The sequence below is a fragment of the Paramisgurnus dabryanus genome, chromosome 15, assembly GCF_030506205.2.
Source record: "Paramisgurnus dabryanus chromosome 15, PD_genome_1.1, whole genome shotgun sequence".
NCBI lineage: Eukaryota > Metazoa > Chordata > Actinopteri > Cypriniformes > Cobitidae > Paramisgurnus > Paramisgurnus dabryanus.
Window position 1 is genome coordinate 30,232,990 of NC_133351.1, and position 21,178 is coordinate 30,254,167.

Here is a 21,178-nt window from a genome sequence, read left to right on the forward strand (position 1 = left end):
GGTATAAGAGGAATTGACTCCAGTCCTTAGTATTATATGAAAATAATGTAATAATGTAATGTAATGTAATAATAATAATAGGTAATGTAATGATTTTTTTATAATTTAATGGCCCGTCCTCAATTATTCCTTACATAAACCTTGACAGTGTAACCAGATCTCATATGGCAGTATGTACATTATTATTACATGCTACTTACAGAATCAGGTGAGTAAATTATTTGACACAAAATGTCAATTTGATATATTTTAATTAGCTTCTATTTTTAAGAAACCCACTCTTTAGAAAATTAACCATGGTTTCACTACAGTTAAAACCAAAAAAGCATGGTTACTGTATTATGGTTACCATGGTAACCACATAATAACCATGGTTTTGACAACCGTGGTTTTCAAAAACCGTAGTTAAACCATGGTTTTGGTGATAGTAATCAATACACCAAAAAACATGGTTACTTCACTTTTACCACAATAAAACCATGGTTAATTTTTGTAGGGGCAATTCCCTTCAAGGAAAAATGTTTCCTGGCGGCTTTAGGCAAAGACATTAAGTTTAAATCAGACGAACATGCTGTTGGTGTAATGCATATTTATATTTATTTGTGTAGATAGTAAACTGCACTTTATAAGATTACTTGTAGGTCTGTAACTGGGAATAACAAACCTCAGAATGTCTGGCCAATCAGATTCAAGCATTCCAGAGTGCCATGTTAAAAGAAAATATATTTAATTCATATGTGACCTGAACCACAAAACATATGGGTATGGGTAAATTTTTTTCTTTTTGAAATCACCTAAATTAGAATAAAAAAGCTTTTCATTTAAGGTGCCAAAGAATGCATTGAAAAAATAAATGTATTCTTTGATATCTACATAGAATGTATATGAATTGATTTATTGCAAATTATCCAGAAACATTTTACAACCCTAAGATTTTTCCCCAAAATAAAATGGTCTATTATTATCTGATTTGATTAATAATGTGGAGCTCTGCTCTGATTGGATGTTTCACAGCAAGGCTCATACATCTTTATATGTTTCAGCCTCTATCAGATGAAAATACAGATTTTGAGGAACAACCAATTGTTTGGAGATTGTTAAGAAATGTTTTTGAGTGGTAAGTTTATTTGTTTGTGTTTTTTGGACCTGCAAAGGGTAACTGTAACACATAGCTGTAGCCTAAACGCTAGCATATAGCATTAACTAGCATATAGAGCTCAGCAGTCAAAACGTATTAGATTTATGCCTTTAAAGTTGCCCAAATGAAGTCCTTAGCAAATATTTATGGTAGGCATAAAAGAGAAATGGATACCTTTTATCTATACATTGTATTATTGTCATGGTCTTGTCAGACCTTCCGTGCTAGATTGAGGTCTGAGTACATCTGACAGGACCATGACAGTATTATGTTCTGTGTGGGGGACATGTGGAGTCATATTGTGTGTGTGGCTTCCACGTAGGGGTGGGCGATATGACCAAAATCTTCTATCACGATAGGATTAATTTTATATCATGATAACGATATGTATCACGGTAGAGTTTTTTATGTTTTAATAAGGTTTAAATCTTTAATACCATAGAAATGTTCATAATTCTCACAAAAAACATATACAAGCATAGAAAGAAGATAAAAACAAACAAAACTCAAGCTCTCTGAAGATACACAGTCAATAAGAATGATAATAAATAATTATGCATGTATGTATAGGCCTATATATATTTTTATTTAAGGTAGAAAAGTGATTTAATCAGGAGCAGTGAGAGATTTTTTTCTCAATCCTGTTTGATTAACACGAGTGACAGACAGGAGCAAAATTAGGTAACTTCCCCTTTAAGACCAAAGTCCGGATCCAATACACTGTTACACATGCGCTTTCTCTTTTAGCTGTTTACTTTCTCTTAAGACCTTACTGGTCGTGTTTATGATGATGCTTGCAAAGACGGGAATTTTGACGCATATGTGTATTTAAGGCCAATAAAGCGGGGAAAATGCTCACGAGCTTAATAAGCAGAGGTCGCGCGACTTGCGCGCTCCTCACAGACAGAAAGAGCAGCGGTTGCGCGACTTGTCCGCTCCTGACACACAGAAAGAACGCACGCATACAGATCTGTTGTCTGTGTTTCAATGGCTTAAAATAACTTGTTTTAAAACTGCAGTGCTTAAATACGTGTACAAACGTTACGTTTTCGCGACCACACGCACAGGAGCGTGACGTGGGCACGTAACCTCGATAGAAACGATAGTCCAAAATCTCTACCGGTTGACAAATTTCTACCGGTTAATTTTGTCTACCGGTTTATCGCCCACCCCTACTTCCACGTGTTCCCAGTGTCTTGTCGCTGTCGTGATCTTGCCAGACTTTAGTATAGGTTCAGGTCTATGTTCTGAGGGCAAGGTCATGGCAGCATTGTGGTCTGTGTGGGAACACGTGTTTTTCACATTATGTATCTGTGTCACGTGTTCCCAGTGTCTCGTCACTTTCACCCTGCTCCCTTATGTACTCGTGTCTTACGTAATTAATTATGTTCACCTGTTCCCCATTGATGTGCTGTCTTTATTGGGGCGACAGTGGCCTAGTGGTTCATGTAGGTTGTCTACAAACCGGAAGGTTGGTGGTTCAATCCCCGGCTCCACCGGACCAAGTGTCGAGGTGTCCTTGAGTAAGACACCTAACCCCAGCCGCTCCCGACGAGCTGGCTGGCGCCTTGCATGGCTGACACCGCCGTCGGTGTATGAATGTGTGAGTGAATGGGTGAATGTGAGGCAAATTGTAAAGCGCTTTGGATGGCCTGTTAGGTCTGTTAAAAGCGCTATATAAATGCAGTCCATTTATAATGCCCTCTTGTTCTCTGTCGTGTGCACGTTCGTTGTGGAAAACTCTGTGTTCATGTATCCATGTATTTTGAGACCTGTTTTCCCATGTTTAAGTTTGTGTTCATCACAGTGTTTGGTTTATCTTCTGTTTTACCCCCACGTGGGTGTTTCTGTTCTGCTTTATTAAATACATAGTTTATTTTCATACATTCCTTGCGTTTGGGTTCGTCTTTAGTTTTCCTTATTCGGTGTTAAAACACACCGTGACAATTATTGGCTATTGCTACAAATATTCCTGTGCAATTTAAGGTTAAATATGAAAATATTGCATTAATAACATTTATTATAAAGTAAAAATGACCCCCAACACCTATATGGAAATTAGTATTTTATTTATAAAAGTATCTTCATTAGTTAAAATGGTATAAATAAACATATAATAAAACAAAACTTTTGCTAACATATGAAAAAATCTTAGACTTTAGGTTTGCAGCTGCAGAACAATATATATTTTGCTCTCCATGAACGTTTGCACACAGAATTGTCAAATGAATGATATTTAAATACAAAGTTTCTGTGGTGAGAAACTAATCCGTTAAGCATTAAAACAAGAGCCCTGTGCTATAACTGACCTAAAGTCGATGTCCTTAATCTCCCTTAATGTATGGAGTGTAGGCATTAATCAAATTATATACACTGTACAAAACTTTTTACAAATGTCCTTTCATCATAGAAAATAAATAAATACACTAAAAACATCTTAAGTTAGACAAACCAAACACAGCTTGGTTTCCACGCATTACTTAAAAAAAATATTTCTCACACTGAATCAAAGACAGTCCAGCTGTTATGATCTCTGTATGTTGTTTCGCTAACAAAATTATAACACCATTAAAAAAATTGTTGTATTAAGGGAGGCTGTCCACATTCCACTTTGAAGTTTTGCAGTCAATAATCCATTCTTGATGAGAAAGGCAGGCATGACTTTCCATCTATTTCATTCGCAATTTTTGCCATCACAGAATGTGCTTAATAATAATAATAAAAAAAATAAAAATTTTAGTTAAGTTTACATAAATTTACCACACATAGGGCTGGATTTACTCCTAGCGTGAGAGTGCAATTCCAAAAAAGGGTTAATTGGAGTAGAAATGTCTGCAGGTGATTCCCTAAAGCGATAGTTCACCCAAAAATGTCGTCATCATTTCCTCATCCTTATGCTTTTCTAAACCTGTATGAATTTTTTTTCTGACGGACACAAAAGAAGATATTTTGATAAATGATGGTAAGCACACAGCTGATGGTACCCATTAAATTCCATCATTTTTGTTTTCCTTCTTTGAAAGTCAATGGGTACAATCAGCTGTGTGCTTACCATCATTTATCAAAATATCTTCTTTTGTGTTCATCAAAATGTAAAACTCATACAGGTTTAGAACAACATGAGGGTTAGAAAATAATAACAGAATTTTCATTTTTAGGTAAACTATCCCTTTAAGCCGCACATTAAAGAACACAGGTGCAAAAATCTTACTTTCATAATAAGCCTCGCAATTTAAGACTGATTTTTGAAAGTTTAATAATGGCAAATGTCAGTAAATCGTGTTGCGTTATATAAATCCCAGCCTGATCTCACGAGAATTCGTACATAATTTATAAGTTGGCTAATTTTTAAGAATTCATACGAAGTTAATCGCGCCAAAATGTACGATTCTCATGAAAAAAAAAACAACGTAACCCAACCCCTAACACCGCACCTAATCCCAACGTCACAGGGGTCCATATAAATCGTACAAAAACTTATGAATGTGGTTGTATGAATGAATACGAATTAGCCAAATTGTAAAATATGTACGTATTCTCGTGAGATAGCATTGTAAATACTCTCCTTGCATATTTTCAAATGGATACGTAATAAGGTCAGTCGCAAAAACTGCAAAACTAAAAGTGTCCACTTTCACTGCTAATTTTTCACTGCATGTTTTTAGTACATCCTGACAGTAGTTTATTTCAATGGCAAAAGATGGTTTGCGCGGACGCAAGTTGTTAGTAAATCGGGCCCATAATGTCTATCATTCATTCAGTAACAGAAATTAACATAGCAAGGCACTGTGAATCCTTGGCAAATAAACCAATTTCCATCAATCCATTCTCTAAATTACTCTGTTGTGAAAAGTCCTGCGTGTATCTCACCGCGGTCCGACTGATGAACCAACACCAATTTTTCCAAATTCCTAAGTAACGATTTTTAGTAGTACTGTTTTTTGGTGTTATCTTTTGTTGTACTGAAGCATCATAATTCAAAATAAAAGTATTTGGACCTGTAAATGGAGCATATTGAAGTTTTCTTTCGAAGGTATTTTATCACTTAAAGATGTGACATGCTCTCAAATGATGTACAATCCAATCAATATTGAACAAAAAAGTCAATGATCAATATTACAAGTGGTTCATGGTCACTTTGAGAAGTCTGGTCGTAAAATGTGCATAAACATGTTCAGTAGCAAAAAACGATGCAAGTCAATCGCTTATCTTAAAAATACCGAAATACGTCCCGTCGGCTTCCCGGTCCAGCAGCCAAGCATTTGATACGTTAACATAAAGGCCGTCGTCTTTATTTAACTGGACACCTCTTCCCTGCTCCACACAGCACATGCTGTAATTTGGGATATTCCATTGCAAGGTGCCGCCGCTCTTTGAAAGCTGAATAGGTTTGATTGTAGACTGTGTGTGCTTCTCGTGGAAAATATACTGAAGCAACTGCAGATTGCTGAGGTCCACTTTATCATGGTCTGAAAAAGTCTTATAATATCTGAAGCAGGTCTTGGCATACACATAGTAATAGCCGGGCTCGACCACCAGGATTCGACCATCACGGTATTTAATCTTCCTCAGCGTCCCTTGAGATTCATCCCAGTGGATGGTGATGACGCTTGGATCTGAAAAGCAACAGCGGCACAGTCAGAAAAAAACACATTTGACATTACATAAGTATTACATGAAGCTCAATACTATGGAGGACCACAAGAGTCATGCAAAATGTAATAAAGAACTTCAATATTTAATAACTACCTGGACAATAAAAATAGCAATTAATACATTTGTTTAAAAATTCATTAATTTATCTATAAATAAACAGACAAAGTTACAAAAAAATATCATTATGTAACATTTTATTAGGCAATAAAAAGTGAGATTATAAAAATAACGTAGAAATGAAATATTAATCCATTAATAAATAGTTCAAATTAATATAACAATTTACAAAAACAGCATAAAACACTCAATAAGTTCATCATTTTATATTGCATTTACAAATTCTTAATTAAATAATGGAATTTCAAATTGTATTTCAAAAAGCGATTTAAAAAGAGAAATAAATAACTGGATTTATAAATCGAACTACAAATACAGGTTTAAATTAGGCATTTAAAAGGGCATTTCCATTTAACATTTCTGTTTTCCGATGGTGCTCCTTATTCTTTTCGCTATTTGATTTGCTTTTCGTTTTAGCCTCTCTATTTAGCTTTTCCATGACTCTTTGGGTCCTTGCAAATGGTCAAATGAGAAATGCAAATTAGCCATGGCCAGGCAGATGTAACAAGCTCGCTGATTGGCTCTGATTGTACGTCATGCGCAGATTTATAGATCTCGGATGAGGACCCAAAGAGTCACGGAAAAGCTAAATAGAAAGGCTAAAACGAAAAGCAAATCAAATAGCGAAAAGAATAAGGAGAACCATCGGGAAAATGAAAACAGAAATGTTAAAAGGAAATGCCCTTTTAAATGTCTAATTTAAACCTGTATTTGTAGTTCGATTTATAAATCCAGTTATTTATTTCTCTTTTTAAATCGCTTTTTGAAATACATTTTGAAATTCCATTATTTATTTAAGAATTTATAAATGCAATTTAAAATGATGAACTTATTGAGTGTTTTATGTTGTTTTTGTAAATTGTTATATTAATTTGAACTATTTATTAAAATATATTAATATTTCATTTCTACATTATTTTTATAATCTCACATTTTATTGCCTAATAAAATGTTACATAATGATTTTTTATTGTAACTTTGACTATTTATTTATAGATTAATTAATGAATTTTTAAACAAATCTATTAATTGCTATTTTTATTGTCCAGGTAGTTATTAAATATTGAAGTTCTTTATTACATTTCGCATGACTCTTGTGGTCCTCCATACAATACAACGATCACTTTATCAATTGCACCACTTCTGTGCACTACAGTGCAAAAATATCTTTTTTGTGAACCTCTTTCAAAACCGTTTAACTGGATGTTTTTTGCAGTGGCATGTCGCTTGCCACGTTTTAATTCAATAGTATTTACATTCATTGTCACTCTTTTTTTTAATGGCAACCTTACATTTAATTTAAAGGTGTGGATGTTTTTAAAGGTTTAAATGTGTTTATGGTGTGCACTGTAACATGCTTTGTTTTTAAAAAAATAGACATTAATTTTGTGTCCGGTAACGTCACACCCCTGACCATTACGGGTAGTCGCATGTGCTCCGGTGTATTGTAAACAGTGGCGTTAATATTGCCTTATCAAATTGAGCCCAAATCTGACCCAGATCTAACAAGACATTTCAGAATGGTATGTTTTTTTGTTTGTTATCATCTTTTGCTGTTTTTGTAGGTATAATTTGATTACCGAATATGGAGCTACAGTGATCGCTACTGACTGTATAGCACCGTCAGTTTTCATGTGAATTAACATAAAAGCTCTAATCAAAGAATAATTTACACTGATCACACCCACAAACACCAACATTCGAAGTTCGCTGGTAGGATTAATAAGAAGTTTGCAGGTGTTTGTAGGCGTTTGTCAGATAAGTATGAATTAGCATTTAGCTAACTGGCTAGCGGGGCCAAACTTATAAAGCAGCCCAGCATGGCCTCACCCCTCTGTTGCGTATTCCCGGGGCCATGGTTTGTGTCAATTTTTGTGTTTGTAATGCCACTAACCCAGGAAGAAGCTCGATATAGTCCAACAAGCTGTTCGTTAATTTTTTTAAATGTCAAAACGTATTTCTGTTAATGTCGCCATGAAAAGGAGGTGGCAATTGTCTTATTTTCCCCATGGTGATGTATATCTGAGTGAAATGGCTTCTGAAATGAAAAAAAGGTGGGGCTGGACTTTCGTCCATCAAGAACTGATTGGATCGTTTGAAGTTGGGTCATGTTGCTAATTGCTAATCGCTGCGATCTTTTCCGGACCCTGCCCACCTGCCATACCATATGACCGGAAGTAAAGAGAGATCGTTTCGAGGAGGGGTGGAGTACATTTTTTTTAATAATGAAGCTCACAGTTAAGTCATTTGTAAAAAATACCAAATATTATAAATTACATAATTCATATATAATACAAATTACAGTTTTTCTATTTCAATTTAATTTCGACTTTTCAAAGAAAATATCTCCTGTAAGTTTCAGCTGCCACTGCATTAGCACGCTGTTCCTGCTTCCATATTTTGAACTTTGAATGTAAAACAAACAGACCAAACAAACTCACATACATAAAAGATGAATCACCTCATAACACTCACTTTTGCTTGGCTTAATGTTAGTTAATGGCATGGGCCGGAATGGTGGCAGTGAGAAAAAGTGCAGAGGACAGAATCATCTTTATTTAAAGAAGACATTTCACAAGACTTTTTTAAGATGTCAAATAAATCGTTGGTGTTCCCAGAGTACACATGTGAAGTTTTAGCTCAAAATACCCCATAGGTAATTTATTAAAGCATGTTACAATTGCCACTTTGTAGGTGTGAGCAAAAATGTGCCGTTTTTAGGTGTGTCCTTTAAAATGCAAATAAGCTGATCTCTCCACTAAATGGCAGTGTCCTGGTTGGATAGTGCAGATAAAGGGGCGGACATCTGACATCACAAGGGGAGCCAAATTTCAATGACCTATTTTTTCACGTGATTGCAGAGAATGGTTTACCAAAACTAAGTTACTGAGTTGATCTTTATCACATTTTCCAGGTTGATAGAAGCACTGAGGGCCCAATTATAGCACTTAAACATGGAAAACGTTAGATTTTCATGATATATCCCCTTGAAAAATGTGAGGACATGTCCCCAGGTCTCTGGGATATTCTCTTGTAGCACAATTTAAACTGCATTATTTGTATCTATTTAAAAACAAGAATTCCAAACGGGACGCGATGTGGACCGAACCGAACTGCATTGCACTACTTTTCTAAACGTTTAAACCTGCTCAGAATTGTATCATTACTTAAATCAACAACAATTTAATTAGAGCTGCAACTATCGACTATTTTTTCAACCGATTAATCTATCGATAATTTTTTCGATAATGATTTTTTTATACATATAATTCCCCAACAAAAAATAAATGTAACATCTGCCATTAACGCCAACATTTTATTTAAGCATTTTCTTAATTAAACAAACACACAAACCAAAATTTTCAACATGAAAAATAAAGTGGCAGTGCCACTTTAAAAGAGGCATTATTCACCTTAAACAATAAAATAGGCATATATTAATATTTTAAACATTAGTTTATGATTAGTACATGCATTAACTCAGCATTAGTTCAGACTGAAGTAAAAAATAAGTTCATTGTGATTCATGAACCCTTATATAAAATGTAATGGTTATATTATTACTGTTAATATTATTACTATTAGTAGTACTGCATTCTCATTTAACTTTAACATTTAACTTTTCTTAAGTTCCGGGTAAAAAAACAAGTTCAGTTAGTATGATCTTCTAATATTTTATAAACAGCGTTTACGCTGCTGTTACTTTAAATAAACGCATGTCAGGAATACCTTACAAGACGAGCTTCTGTAATATCTGCGCACATATTCGCAAAAAAGACGTTCATTGGGAACTCAGCACTGCCAGCTGGCTTTCAGTGCACGCGGGCACATGCCTATCAGTTCTCAATGTGACATTAACTTATTATTTCATAACTTCTTAATATAAAAACATGTCCTGGTCTTTATTTACTGTTTCAACATACTGCCCAGAAGCGATGCAATGTCGCGTCTGTCAGGCGTCTCGCGGCTCGTATAAAACGAAGATGTAAACGCAGCTGTATTAAGCACAATATGCATTGATTCTATTGTTGTATAAAAACTTACTGTAATAGTTCAAATTCTTACGCTGACGTCTCGTCATTTTGAGGTCGGAGAGCCCCAGGTTGTTTTCTTTTAAGATGATCATACACAGGTGTTGCGCTGCTGTGGTATGCCATTTCAGTTTTACACAGTATGTGTTTTATTTGGTCTCTGCTTAAAGTATTCCCACACTTTTGATCGCGTTCTGTCTGTTTGGTATAACACTTGTATCACCCGGTCGGTGAAGCCGCCTCCATTTCAAAATGTAAACAGTGCGACGCATCGACGCATTTCCGGCAAATTGACGTAATTACGTAATCGACGTAATCGACTACGTCGACGCGTCGTTCCAGCCCTAAATTTAATTAAACATTTTTCTAACACCATGTCCTTACCAGGTGTGCGTTTCCCAAAAGCATCGTTAGCCAACAAACATCGTAAGTTCCATTGTTACAACGATTTGGTGTTTCCCGAAACCATCGTTCAAACAAACATTCGCAAACTGCATCGCTAACTTGTGTCGTTGGAACGACAGCTCTTGACCTGTCGTTAGAAGCATCGTTCCTTGTTATTATCATATGTAGATTTGCGTTGATCATGCTTTTGAACAAAATAAGCACAAAACATGTAGTACAGTCTGACTCTATATCCATCATTCTAAATATATTTTACGTCTTTACATTTGTAAACAGAATTGTCAATTTGAAAACTGTGCATGTGCGCAGTCCTACAAGCTTTAAGACCCTGGGGAATCCCTGGGAGGAGTGACGTAAGAGGGAACTTGCGCGTGAATGAAATATCTTGAAAATAAACAACAGATAACTAAATCACGATAACAAAATCAGTCTTCCGAGGCAATATATGTTATTTACAGCAATAATCTGACATTAAATCGATTTGCACAGATTAATTAGTACTTCACCTCCCACGTGACATCATCAACTATGTTGTTAAACCAACATCGTTCAAACGACGAATGTGCGACAAAGTTACTATGCTTTCGGGAAACGGTCGTGACAAGGTAGTTCGTTTCTCCAACGATGCATCGTACTATGGTCGTTAAGCAACGAGTTACATCGTTGTTTGGGAAACGCACCCCAGACACAACGCTGAAAAAAATGGTTCATTCAATTTACTCAATATTTTAAGGTAAGTGGTTGCAATCAATTTATTAAAGCTACATTTAAACAAAAGAAAATTAGAAAAGCAAAACAAAACAAAACACTTTTAAATGTAGCTTAAATAAATTTATTGCAACCACTTACCTAAAAAAAATGACTAAATTAGATTAATCATTTTTTTCAGTGTATATTACAATAGGGGCGTGGCACGGCACAATCAATCACGTAACACAGCCAATCCGTTTGTGCACCCGGAAGAGTTTACACATACACAGAGATGCATGTCTTAAATTCCTCATGGCTCCAGGAAAATCACTCTAGACGCTCTTGGGGGAACTTGAGGGAAATGTCATTTCTGACCTTTTTCTTACATAATCTATCTCTCATCTATGTTTGATAATTAATATTCACAAAGCTCAAAACTTCCATCAAATGAGATCTCTGTGAGGGCGGAGCCATCAGCTGCGACGTTACAAAAAAAATCCATCGTCGCAGCGGTGCATCTGGTCAGGACATGGTGAAAGACTGCAATGCATCATGGTGAACTGTGTTAGCCACAATTAACAGCAAATACTTACTGACTGGAAAGTCGGTGGTCGTCCTGATAGGCAGATGTGCTGACGGCAGGCGTGCTTCCTTCTTTCGGACTCTGTCTTTCTTCTCCTTTATACCTTTGAGTGTATCGGCTATTAATGTTTCGCTGTGCATTTCCTAAGAAAGGACCAATCACATGCAGGAAGAGCTTTAAGATTGGGTTTCCTATGAACATTGTGCAAAAAATGACCTTCACTGACCATCTGATCACTAGATTGAGTAACATATTGGCAATATAAGAGCCGCTACTTCAGTTCATGAGAGATATAAGGGGGAAGAAGTACCATAATTTTTCCCAAGCCATTTTATAGACAGATTGCACGCCTCTTTACAGGTTGTTTGGTTTAAAGTATGAGGAAAAATGTTATCTATTGCTAAGCTATTAATGTCTGGTACATTCAAACTGAGAAATGAACTCTGATTTATTGTAAACACTTCCTTCAACTGTATACTAAACTAAACATCTTAGTACTAGTAGGTTGTTTGTTCTAAACTTGCATATTACTGCAAATACTTTCTATCGCGCCTGTACTACAGTACTGTATGTCTACAAGAACAGAGATCTGGATGCTGTTCACATCCTCTGACCCTTTTAAGAGTTTGGGTAGACCACAAACAAATGACAGCAGGGTCATAACGTATTTAAACACTTGCTTTTTTAAGGTTTACATTTCCTGGAAAATAAGCTGTCCCAGGGTAAGTAAAAACAGTACACTTATCATGGCCTTGCAAAGCTGTCAGAGAAAATGCTTTTATTACACATTGTAGCCAGAATGGAACGACAGACACTTATTTTTCAAACAGACTACATGGAAGATGTAAATACTTTCAAAATAATGATATACATTTCTTGGGAACTTTGAAACATGAATACGCTTCATTTCTCTTTTGATCTGTCGCCAGATTTTGATAACAACTGAGAGCAGACATTTTCCATAATGCAGTCCAACATCTTTTACAAATCTTATAAATGGGACTATAAGGACACTACAATCTATATAGATTGTATTACAATCCATCTTTACAGAGCATCCAGGTCGTTTGTAATTGTATAACCGTATGCCATGAAACTTTGGTTAAAGTTCCTGACAAAGAACAGTTTCTGGGTCGTTGGCTTGACATTTTCACAAGCAACTAGATGATTTACCGCAGCCATGGTATTCTGTGGTGTGTTTACTTTGAGTTTTTAAAACAAAATATATGAACGTGGCAGCCTATTTTTAACAACGAAACTACATTGTATCATTAATAAGAAGTGCATTCTGTCCGTCAAGTTACGGGACAAGTTTTAATTTCCTGGCTTGTGATCACAGAAGGAAATATCAGGTTACAGAAAATGTAGACCAATATACAATGAGAAATAAATACGTCTAAAGGTTTTTGATGTACTATACACCATCACACTCAAACCTGCATAATGCAACGTTTATCACAGCTTAAAATTATATATTATCGTCTTTTGAAGTTTACTTGCTTACCTCATTAGGAGTCTGCTGGGGTAAGCTGAGGTCGACCTGCAAACAACAAACACAGTAAAAGTTAACGACTGCATCCTGCTGGGTTAATAGATTGCTGTTTACTAGCAGGTACTGCGTGCTTTTTATGAACTAACGGGAAAGCATCATTATATTCATTAAGTCATGTAACTGTGGCACACATAAAGAACTAAATGAGTAAAGATCTACTTTAACCTCTTAAGACCTGGGATTTGGTTTGTCTTTTTTTCAGATTTCAAACAGCTATTTTGGGGTTAGGAAAAAACAATAAATATTATATATGAAGCAGTGTATTTGTCCATGTTTGTGTAAAACAGGTTCCAGTTACATATAATTAAGTATTATGGTCTAAACATAAAAAAAAATGATGTCCATGTATTATTTTAGATGTTAAAGGAAAACACCACAGTTTTTCAATATTTTACTATGTTATTACCTCAGCTTAGACGAAGGAATACATACCCATCTTTATTCAATGTGTGCACTTAATCTTTATACAGCACGTTGTGAATGTGTTAGCATTTAGCCTAGCCCCATTCATTCCTTAGGATCCAAAAAGGGATGAATTTAAAAGCCACCAAACACTTCCATGTTTTCCCTATTTAAAGACTTTTACATGAATAGTTACAAGTATGGTGGCACAAAATAAAACGTGGCGATTTTTTTAAAGCTGACATAACACAAGATGTTTTTACCAATCTAATGTTAATCTTGCTTATATAGAGAGTAGTATTTCATCATTCATATGTCCAAAGAGTCTTTCGTTTTGTCAGATTTATAAAAGAAAAACGGCTTTTCCGATTTTTGGCGTAAAAGGTCGAACACTTGAAGGCGTGCGGTAGGCGGAGCGGAAGAGTTACGAGTACGTGCAGCTTCGGATACTACTTTAGGATTTACAGCCGACATAGATGGAAATCAAACTTTAAAAAAACTTTTTTTTTAAATAACCAGCCTTATATTATAAATATGATCCAGAATCTGATACTTAGTCAGTAATGGACGAACAGGAACAATAGCAGCAACGATTACAGCAGGACGTCTCTATCACGTAATTTATCCTTGCTTGTTTATCCGCTATTTTAATAAAAAAGTCATAATCCAGTTTTTAACTGCATTTGCCGGTTTTAAAAGGTGTAAATGTTGTAAATGCAATACAAAGTGCTGTTGTTGGTGTTGTTTACATTACATGCACATATGCGCGATTGCAAACAAAACACGTGAGATTTTGAATTACTTACGTCTGTGTTTGTGACTCCTAAACGGGGTCTTTTAAAGTTTTGACCGCTCCAATAGTTGTTAAAAATTGGAAAATCCGGCATCAAACTGAGCCTTGTTTGTAAAGCAGTCCTCTCCGAAATACAGCCAGGGAACAAACAAACTAATTCACAATTACATTGCTATCCGGGAAAAACGAACTGCATCCACTGTTGTCTTACGACAGGGAAAGCTAAATAAGGTTTTCTTCTCCTTACATCCAAAAACACACTTCTTTTGTCGAACTATCTTGCTTTAACAAAGTTGTCGCGTGCTGTGCAGTGATAACGGTGACTTCTACTCGACGGAGCAATGCTAATGCGCGTTCTCGCTCTCACTTGATGCGCATGGCCCGCGTGCTTTTCTGGGGGAAAAGGCCCATAAAAGGAATATGGGGTCAATCAGTCGTAACGGATACCCCCGTTTGAAAAAACTTTCCGAAACTTGTAGGAAAAAGGAGGCGTGAGTTTGGCTCAGAAATACTCTGTTACAAGCTCAACTGCTTTTTTGACACTTTGCTTATGTTAAGCATGAGGACTACAACTCTTAAACTGTGTTAATAAGTCAGAATGCATGAAATAGCATTAAACCTCCCCTTTAAGCGAAAAAAAAAAAGAGAACTATATATGGAGTAGTCCGGAGTGATGATGTCACTGCTTGCTGAGGTCGAAGTGCTGCAAACTAAGTGCTCTTCCGCCATACAATATAGTTCTCTTTTTTTCGCTTAAAAAAAAATCGCCACGTTTTATTTTGTGCCACCATAATTACTCGTGTAACTACTCATGTAAGAGTCTTTAAATGGGAAAACATGGAAGTGTTTGGTGGCTTCTAAATTCATCCCTGTTTGGATCCTAAGGAATGAATGGGGCTAGGCTAGATGCTAACACATTCATAACACGCTGCACAAAGATTAAATGCATAAATTGAATTAGGATAAGTATTAATGTATTAATTTGTCTAAGTTGAGGTAAAACAAAGTAAAATTGTGAAAAATGGTGGTGTTTTCCTTTAAACAAAAGCAGAGCAACTGATAGAGCACATCAGAAGGTGCAGCAGATATTCTAGATACAGATACACTGTAAAAAAAGATGTCAAATCAACCTATATTTCAATGTTACAAATTATGTTTAACAATTTCAACATGTTTTTATTCGTTATGTCTACTCATTTTAAGTCAAAACTTAAATCAGTAGGTTGAATCGACTTGCAAAACCAAGTTGTTTTAACTTTATGCTACATTTTTTTACAGTGTAGCATACGTCCTTACCAAAGAACTACTTCAGGTTAGGTGGTAAACCAATATTATTATAATCTGTGTTTTAATTGAGCTCCATGTAATATATATATAATATATACATCACTGATAAGCCAGAACCTTCAGCCACAAAAAATTTTTACAGTCATCCGCAGAACTTGAACTCCTTTCAAGCACAGAATTTGAAAAATCTGACATTCATGTTTATTGCATATTTGTGTTAATTGCACTGTACAAGGAAGCATGCTGATTTTTAAGGAATTTTTCCTTAGGCATCCTTAAAGACAAATAATATTTGCACTTACAACATCTATCTAAAACTACTACATGTGCTGGCAAGAAATTTTCAATTTTCCCATAAGTAAAAACACAGGGAATGTCTCTTAGGCTATATCCACACGAAGCCGGTGCATTCCCTATCCGATCATTTTTTTTCCTTGCTCTAAAAAAATTATCCGTAAACACGAAACCACTGAAACCGACTGAAAGCGGTGTAGTATATATGCCGGACCAGTATGGGGCGCTGTAATTCTGCCACAGATATACACTATACACGGAGAAGAAGACTTTGAGCATGCGCATAGCCAACGTATGGTGTTGTCCATTATCGCTTGTTGGTCACCACAATTGCATAGAAGCAATAGATTTTGCTGTAATAAAGCTAGTAGGCTTTAGTAGCTTCTGTAGCACGAACACAATCACGTAATCCGCCGTTATTGTTGTTGCTGTTACGTGTGACGCTTCCGACACGTGATGTGATGACGTTTTCGCTTCACAAAATATACGGATTGGCTGTACAGACGAAACCGCAAGGGTGTCGGTTTCAGATTTATCCACTTTAGGACCCGGTTTCAAAAAATAGCGGAATCAGTCTCCCAAAACACCGGATCCGTGTGGATGACACGCCAATACGATAACAAATTTATACGTATGCAGTGATACACGTCTCCGTGTGGACAGCCCCTCAGAGAGCCACTAGAGCCTCTTTCACAGTAATTTCAGTAAATTACCATGAATTTCCCAGAATGACTTTACCAGTAAATACAAAAATGTGCTATTCACACACATAGTTACATTAAGTCTTTTACCAGTAAGATATACACATGAGTACCAAAATACTGGTATACTCGGTTGAGAAAGCGGTGCCGCGTGGTGAGGTCAGTGTTGTATTTGTAATGGGTTATGACTTCATATCCACAGTCAGGTTTTTCTTGCTTTCACTTCTGTGGCAAACACTGACAGTCACGCAGTTGCTCGTGACCAAACAACAATGTTTTAGGAAACTTTAAACGGAACTGAACAGGGGAATCTGTGTCTTGAACAGCAGCAATGTTTACACATTAGGCTTTACAGAGAGTGTGCGAAGGACACGGGCAATTTGGCAAATAGATGGTAAGCTGTTTTAAACAACTTTGGACATTAACTTCAGGTGTGCTCAACTTTAAGCAGCATACAGCTTGGAAATGTCTGTAAACAGTATGGGGGTAAACTAGTCATCTGTATCAAAATGTTATGATTGGCCAGAAGCTGTCAGCGCGTTCTGACGTTGTCCGTTATGTAAATGCTGGTAATCCTTATTCTCTGTTCACACATACCGCTTACCAGTAAATTACTGGTCCCCATGCCTTGCTCGTGCACCCAAAATCCTGCCCCTTTAGCGAACACGGCTCTTCACGCAGGAGCTTCCACTACACGAGAAAAGCTGTATCCTCGTGCCGATTTCACCTCTTGCCGTATACCATTTATAACACCAGACTGATCTCACGGAAAGTCCTGTTATAGTCACGCAAAATTGTATCAATTTATTTGTGTCCATGGCACGAAATTCAGCTTTTTTCGTGCCTTGAGCATGAATGTGATTGTTTTTTCCTGTTTTATTACCATTGTCACTTGGGGTTGGGGTTAGAATCACTTTCTGTTAAATTTTTAGCCATCCTAACCCAAACCCCAACTACAGGTGAGAATAGTTTTAAAAGCGGAAGAAAAGCAAGTAAAAACCAATACATAAAAGTACAAACCCAGGTGATAATGATTTAAAAATAAAAAAAAGAGAGAAAACTATACATAAAATGACACGAAAAAGAAAGTCGTGCCTTGGACAAGCGAAACTATTTATAGAAACTTGTGTCACGAAAAAGACATTCATACTCAAGGCACAAAAAAAGCTGAATTTCATGCCATGGACACAAAAAAATGAATCAAATTTTGCATGACTATAACACGACTTTCCGTGAGATCATGTTGCCAAACGCCCATTACCGGTAAAGACTATACAGTATGTGTGAAAGGAACTAATATGTGAAATGTGACATAATCCAACTCTCCTTTGTTATGCCGCACTGAATGTACAGTAATTTCCATTCACTATAAGGAAGTTGAGAAAGTTTTCCTTAAGTATCCTCAAGGACAAACAAGCTTAGTATTGCGTGTAAAGTGCCAATCTGAAACTACTACTAGTGCAGGTGCTCAGTTATGATGTGATACGATACACTGCTGGCAAAAAAATCGACTTTCTCGTAAGTAAAAACAGATGAAATGTTTAACAGAGAAAAAGGTGCAGAAAGAACGAGAGAGAAAAACGGAGAGAGAGAGAAATGTGAAATGGTTCCCCTCTCCTTTGATATACTGAACTGAATGCCATTTTCACTATATAAGGGATTAGATGTGCACTTTTTTAGCATATATGGTTTGGTTCGGCTTACGATTTTGTATCTACGTCCATTTTTAAGGACAACATGAACCTTGCGCCAAAAACAACTGACATTCATCTTTTTCTCTTTCTTGCATCTGTTATTTTGGCCATCCACCAGCACACTAGAAGTCTCCGACATACACTGCTGTGTTTGGGCCAAAGCCTCACAAAATAAGATGTCATAATATTCTCCACAGTATTCAAACTACAGGAGACAGAGTAAGTGAGTGAGAGAAAGAAAAAGAGAGAGAGAGAGCTCTGGGCATGGCAACATGTGAGAGTTGTTTCTTAGCATCTCACTCTCTGTTGTGCCAAACATTTAAGCACAAGACCACCAGGCAATATGAAGTCAGTGTTATTAAGCATCAGGGTAAAAGGGTAAACTTGACATTAAAAGTAAACAAAATTGCTAAAAGTAAGAAAGAAAGAAAGAATATTTAGTATATATGACCATAAAAACACTTTAAGCTAAAGGTTAAAGCTTATAGTGCATGCATGAGTAAGTTTTTACAAGTATTTGTAGACAGGATTAAAAACCTTTTTAATGGATGAGTTAGGTAATAAACCATAAACCAATATTATAAAAACAGCTTTCATCTTTTCACCATAGAACAAAGACCTACAATGAACTGAAAGATTATACTGATAACATTCATTCTAATAGACACAGACAAAGTCAATTTTTTAAATAAAGTTTTTCAGCAAAACTAAAGAGGGAAAGCTATGGCACAGTCTATTCCGAATAAACGCGATGTCACTGAAGAGAGTTACATTTCACATAAGACTGTGACGAGTCTGTATTTTATAATCAATCATTCAACAATGTAACAATTTAATGAGACGTCAGTGGAAGTTCCGGCTTATCTGGTGGCCTTGGGGAGATATTACATACAAGAAATATAGCTTTATAATAACTAAGTATTGCTTCACTCAAAAACTTGAGTTTTCTCATAGAAGGACCCGTCTTTAAATCAAGATCAATCAATCAACCAGATCATAGCGTAGTAAAGAAGTTACTTTGACAACTCTTCTTGTGTTTCACAAGTGCAAAATCAAACCAGTTTAGATACAATTGAGGATGTGGTTAGACGATAACTGAGGTAGACTAAATGATCAGCGGAAAGTGCAAATCGGCTGGACTGACCAAACTGAGAAATAACACTCCCTGCAAATATTTGTAAAGTTAACCATAAAAGATACAAAGATGATTCGGAATGTGCATTCAAAATACACTCGTTTCAAAATCAGGTAATGGGCATGAGTGCTGCGAGCGCGCGCACCTCATATATCTGCGCTCGAAGTGCAGAAGCGCGTCTCCGACACTTTGAACCGTCTCCTACACGCGTACAAACAGGTTAAACGAAACCATGCAATCAAAGAGCGGCAAAACTCCCGAAACAGAAACTCTAGTAAAACCACACATTTCTGCGCTTAAGCTTTGACACTCTGTAAAACCGCCGCAAACTCATAAATAGAACAACTACATAAAATGAATTCCTAGGAATATTCGTTTTTCCTTGGGTGCATTACGCCCGCCTTTACATTCCTGCTGTGCAACTTTGTTTCCGAGTTCCTTACCTCACGGAGATAACCGGTTAAGTGCAACAAAATCGCCACACTCGACGCGACCTGCAGCAGTCCCATGACAGCCAGGGTGACGAATATGAGCGCCCTGTGAGTGGAGCCTGTGTGCGCGACGCGCGCCGGAGCTTCTTCCATATCGAAATGATTCCGCAGGTACGCGCGATAATCATTAGCTGCCATGAGCGCTCGATCGCTGCACGGATCCTCTCTCAGTGGGAGGACTCGAGAAATGATCAAGGATTCATATAAACATGTGGGTGGGCAATGCAGTTGGGTTCAGAGACAGCCAATCAGATAAAAGTTAGAGATCATCTCGCTTTTTTCTGGCTTCCTTTTCTTCTTCTTTTCATGTCTGTATGAGTTCAGTCAAGAACAGGTAGCTGAGGTATGTTGTCATATTACTATCTACAGAGATTACTACTACGTGATGATTACAATTACTTGGCAGTTGGCCTCTTACTTTCTCTGTTCATTAATCTTTAGTATGATGATTAACTTATATTGGCTTTTCTTAATGTAGATGACAGCAAAAGTAATAAGAGATTAAACTGATTAAACAAACAATGACTACAACATAGTATTTTCAACCCAGCGTTGGGTCAAAAAGCCATAAACCCCCAAAATGCTACTGTAGGTTGAAAATAACCCAGCATTTTTTTGTATAAACATTTCCTACTTTAAACCCATGATGTGCTAAAAATTGCTATTACTTTTTGAAGTGATAAGAACATATTGTTGGCTCCTAATTTCTTAGTAAAATACATAAACAAATAAATCTAATGAGCTGAGCTTCCAACCTGGGACATTACAGGTCCAAAATGCAGCAAACATAGCCAGCAAAATGTTAAAGTTTGTAGTTTCTGCTAGAACCAAAAGTTTTTGGTTCACGTAAGTGTCTAAACTGTTTTGAATATCTCACATCGAGGAAAATCCCAAAATCCCAATGATGGCGAATTTTGGATCAGCATCCGTGATGTTTCTGAAGTGGATAAGCGATCCACTGAATGTTTATATCAAGTCGTAAACACGCTGAAGGTCCTCTTGTTTTTGCCAAGCATAAAGAACAGAGCATTCCAAACTAATGTGCCTTTTTGATGCTCAAGACATTACAAATCCGAGCAAAAAGCAGAGCTTGGCTTTTTCCTCTATTAAAGCGGCCAGAGTTTAAATGTTGAATGCTCATAACCACAATAATTACTCTGGTTGCAAAGGGGGCTACACTGGATTATGTGTGACTTATGTGTAGCTTTC

The 21,178-nt window shown here is 36.5% G+C and overlaps 1 protein-coding gene across 1 annotated transcript; it reads right to left on the reverse strand.

Moving 5' to 3' along the window:
- Positions 1-3,196: 3,196 nt before the first annotated feature.
- tnfsf11 (TNF superfamily member 11) lies at positions 3,197-20,202 on the reverse strand. The gene is made up of 4 exons (XM_065293021.2): positions 19,922-20,202; positions 13,125-13,160; positions 11,631-11,763; positions 3,197-5,754 (listed from the first exon to the last, which is right to left on the reverse strand). Exons 1-4 carry the CDS (start codon positions 20,105-20,107, stop codon positions 5,336-5,338), a joined length of 774 nt encoding a protein of 257 aa, XP_065149093.1. The 5' UTR covers positions 20,108-20,202; the 3' UTR covers positions 3,197-5,335.
- Positions 20,203-21,178: the final 976 nt, after the last annotated feature.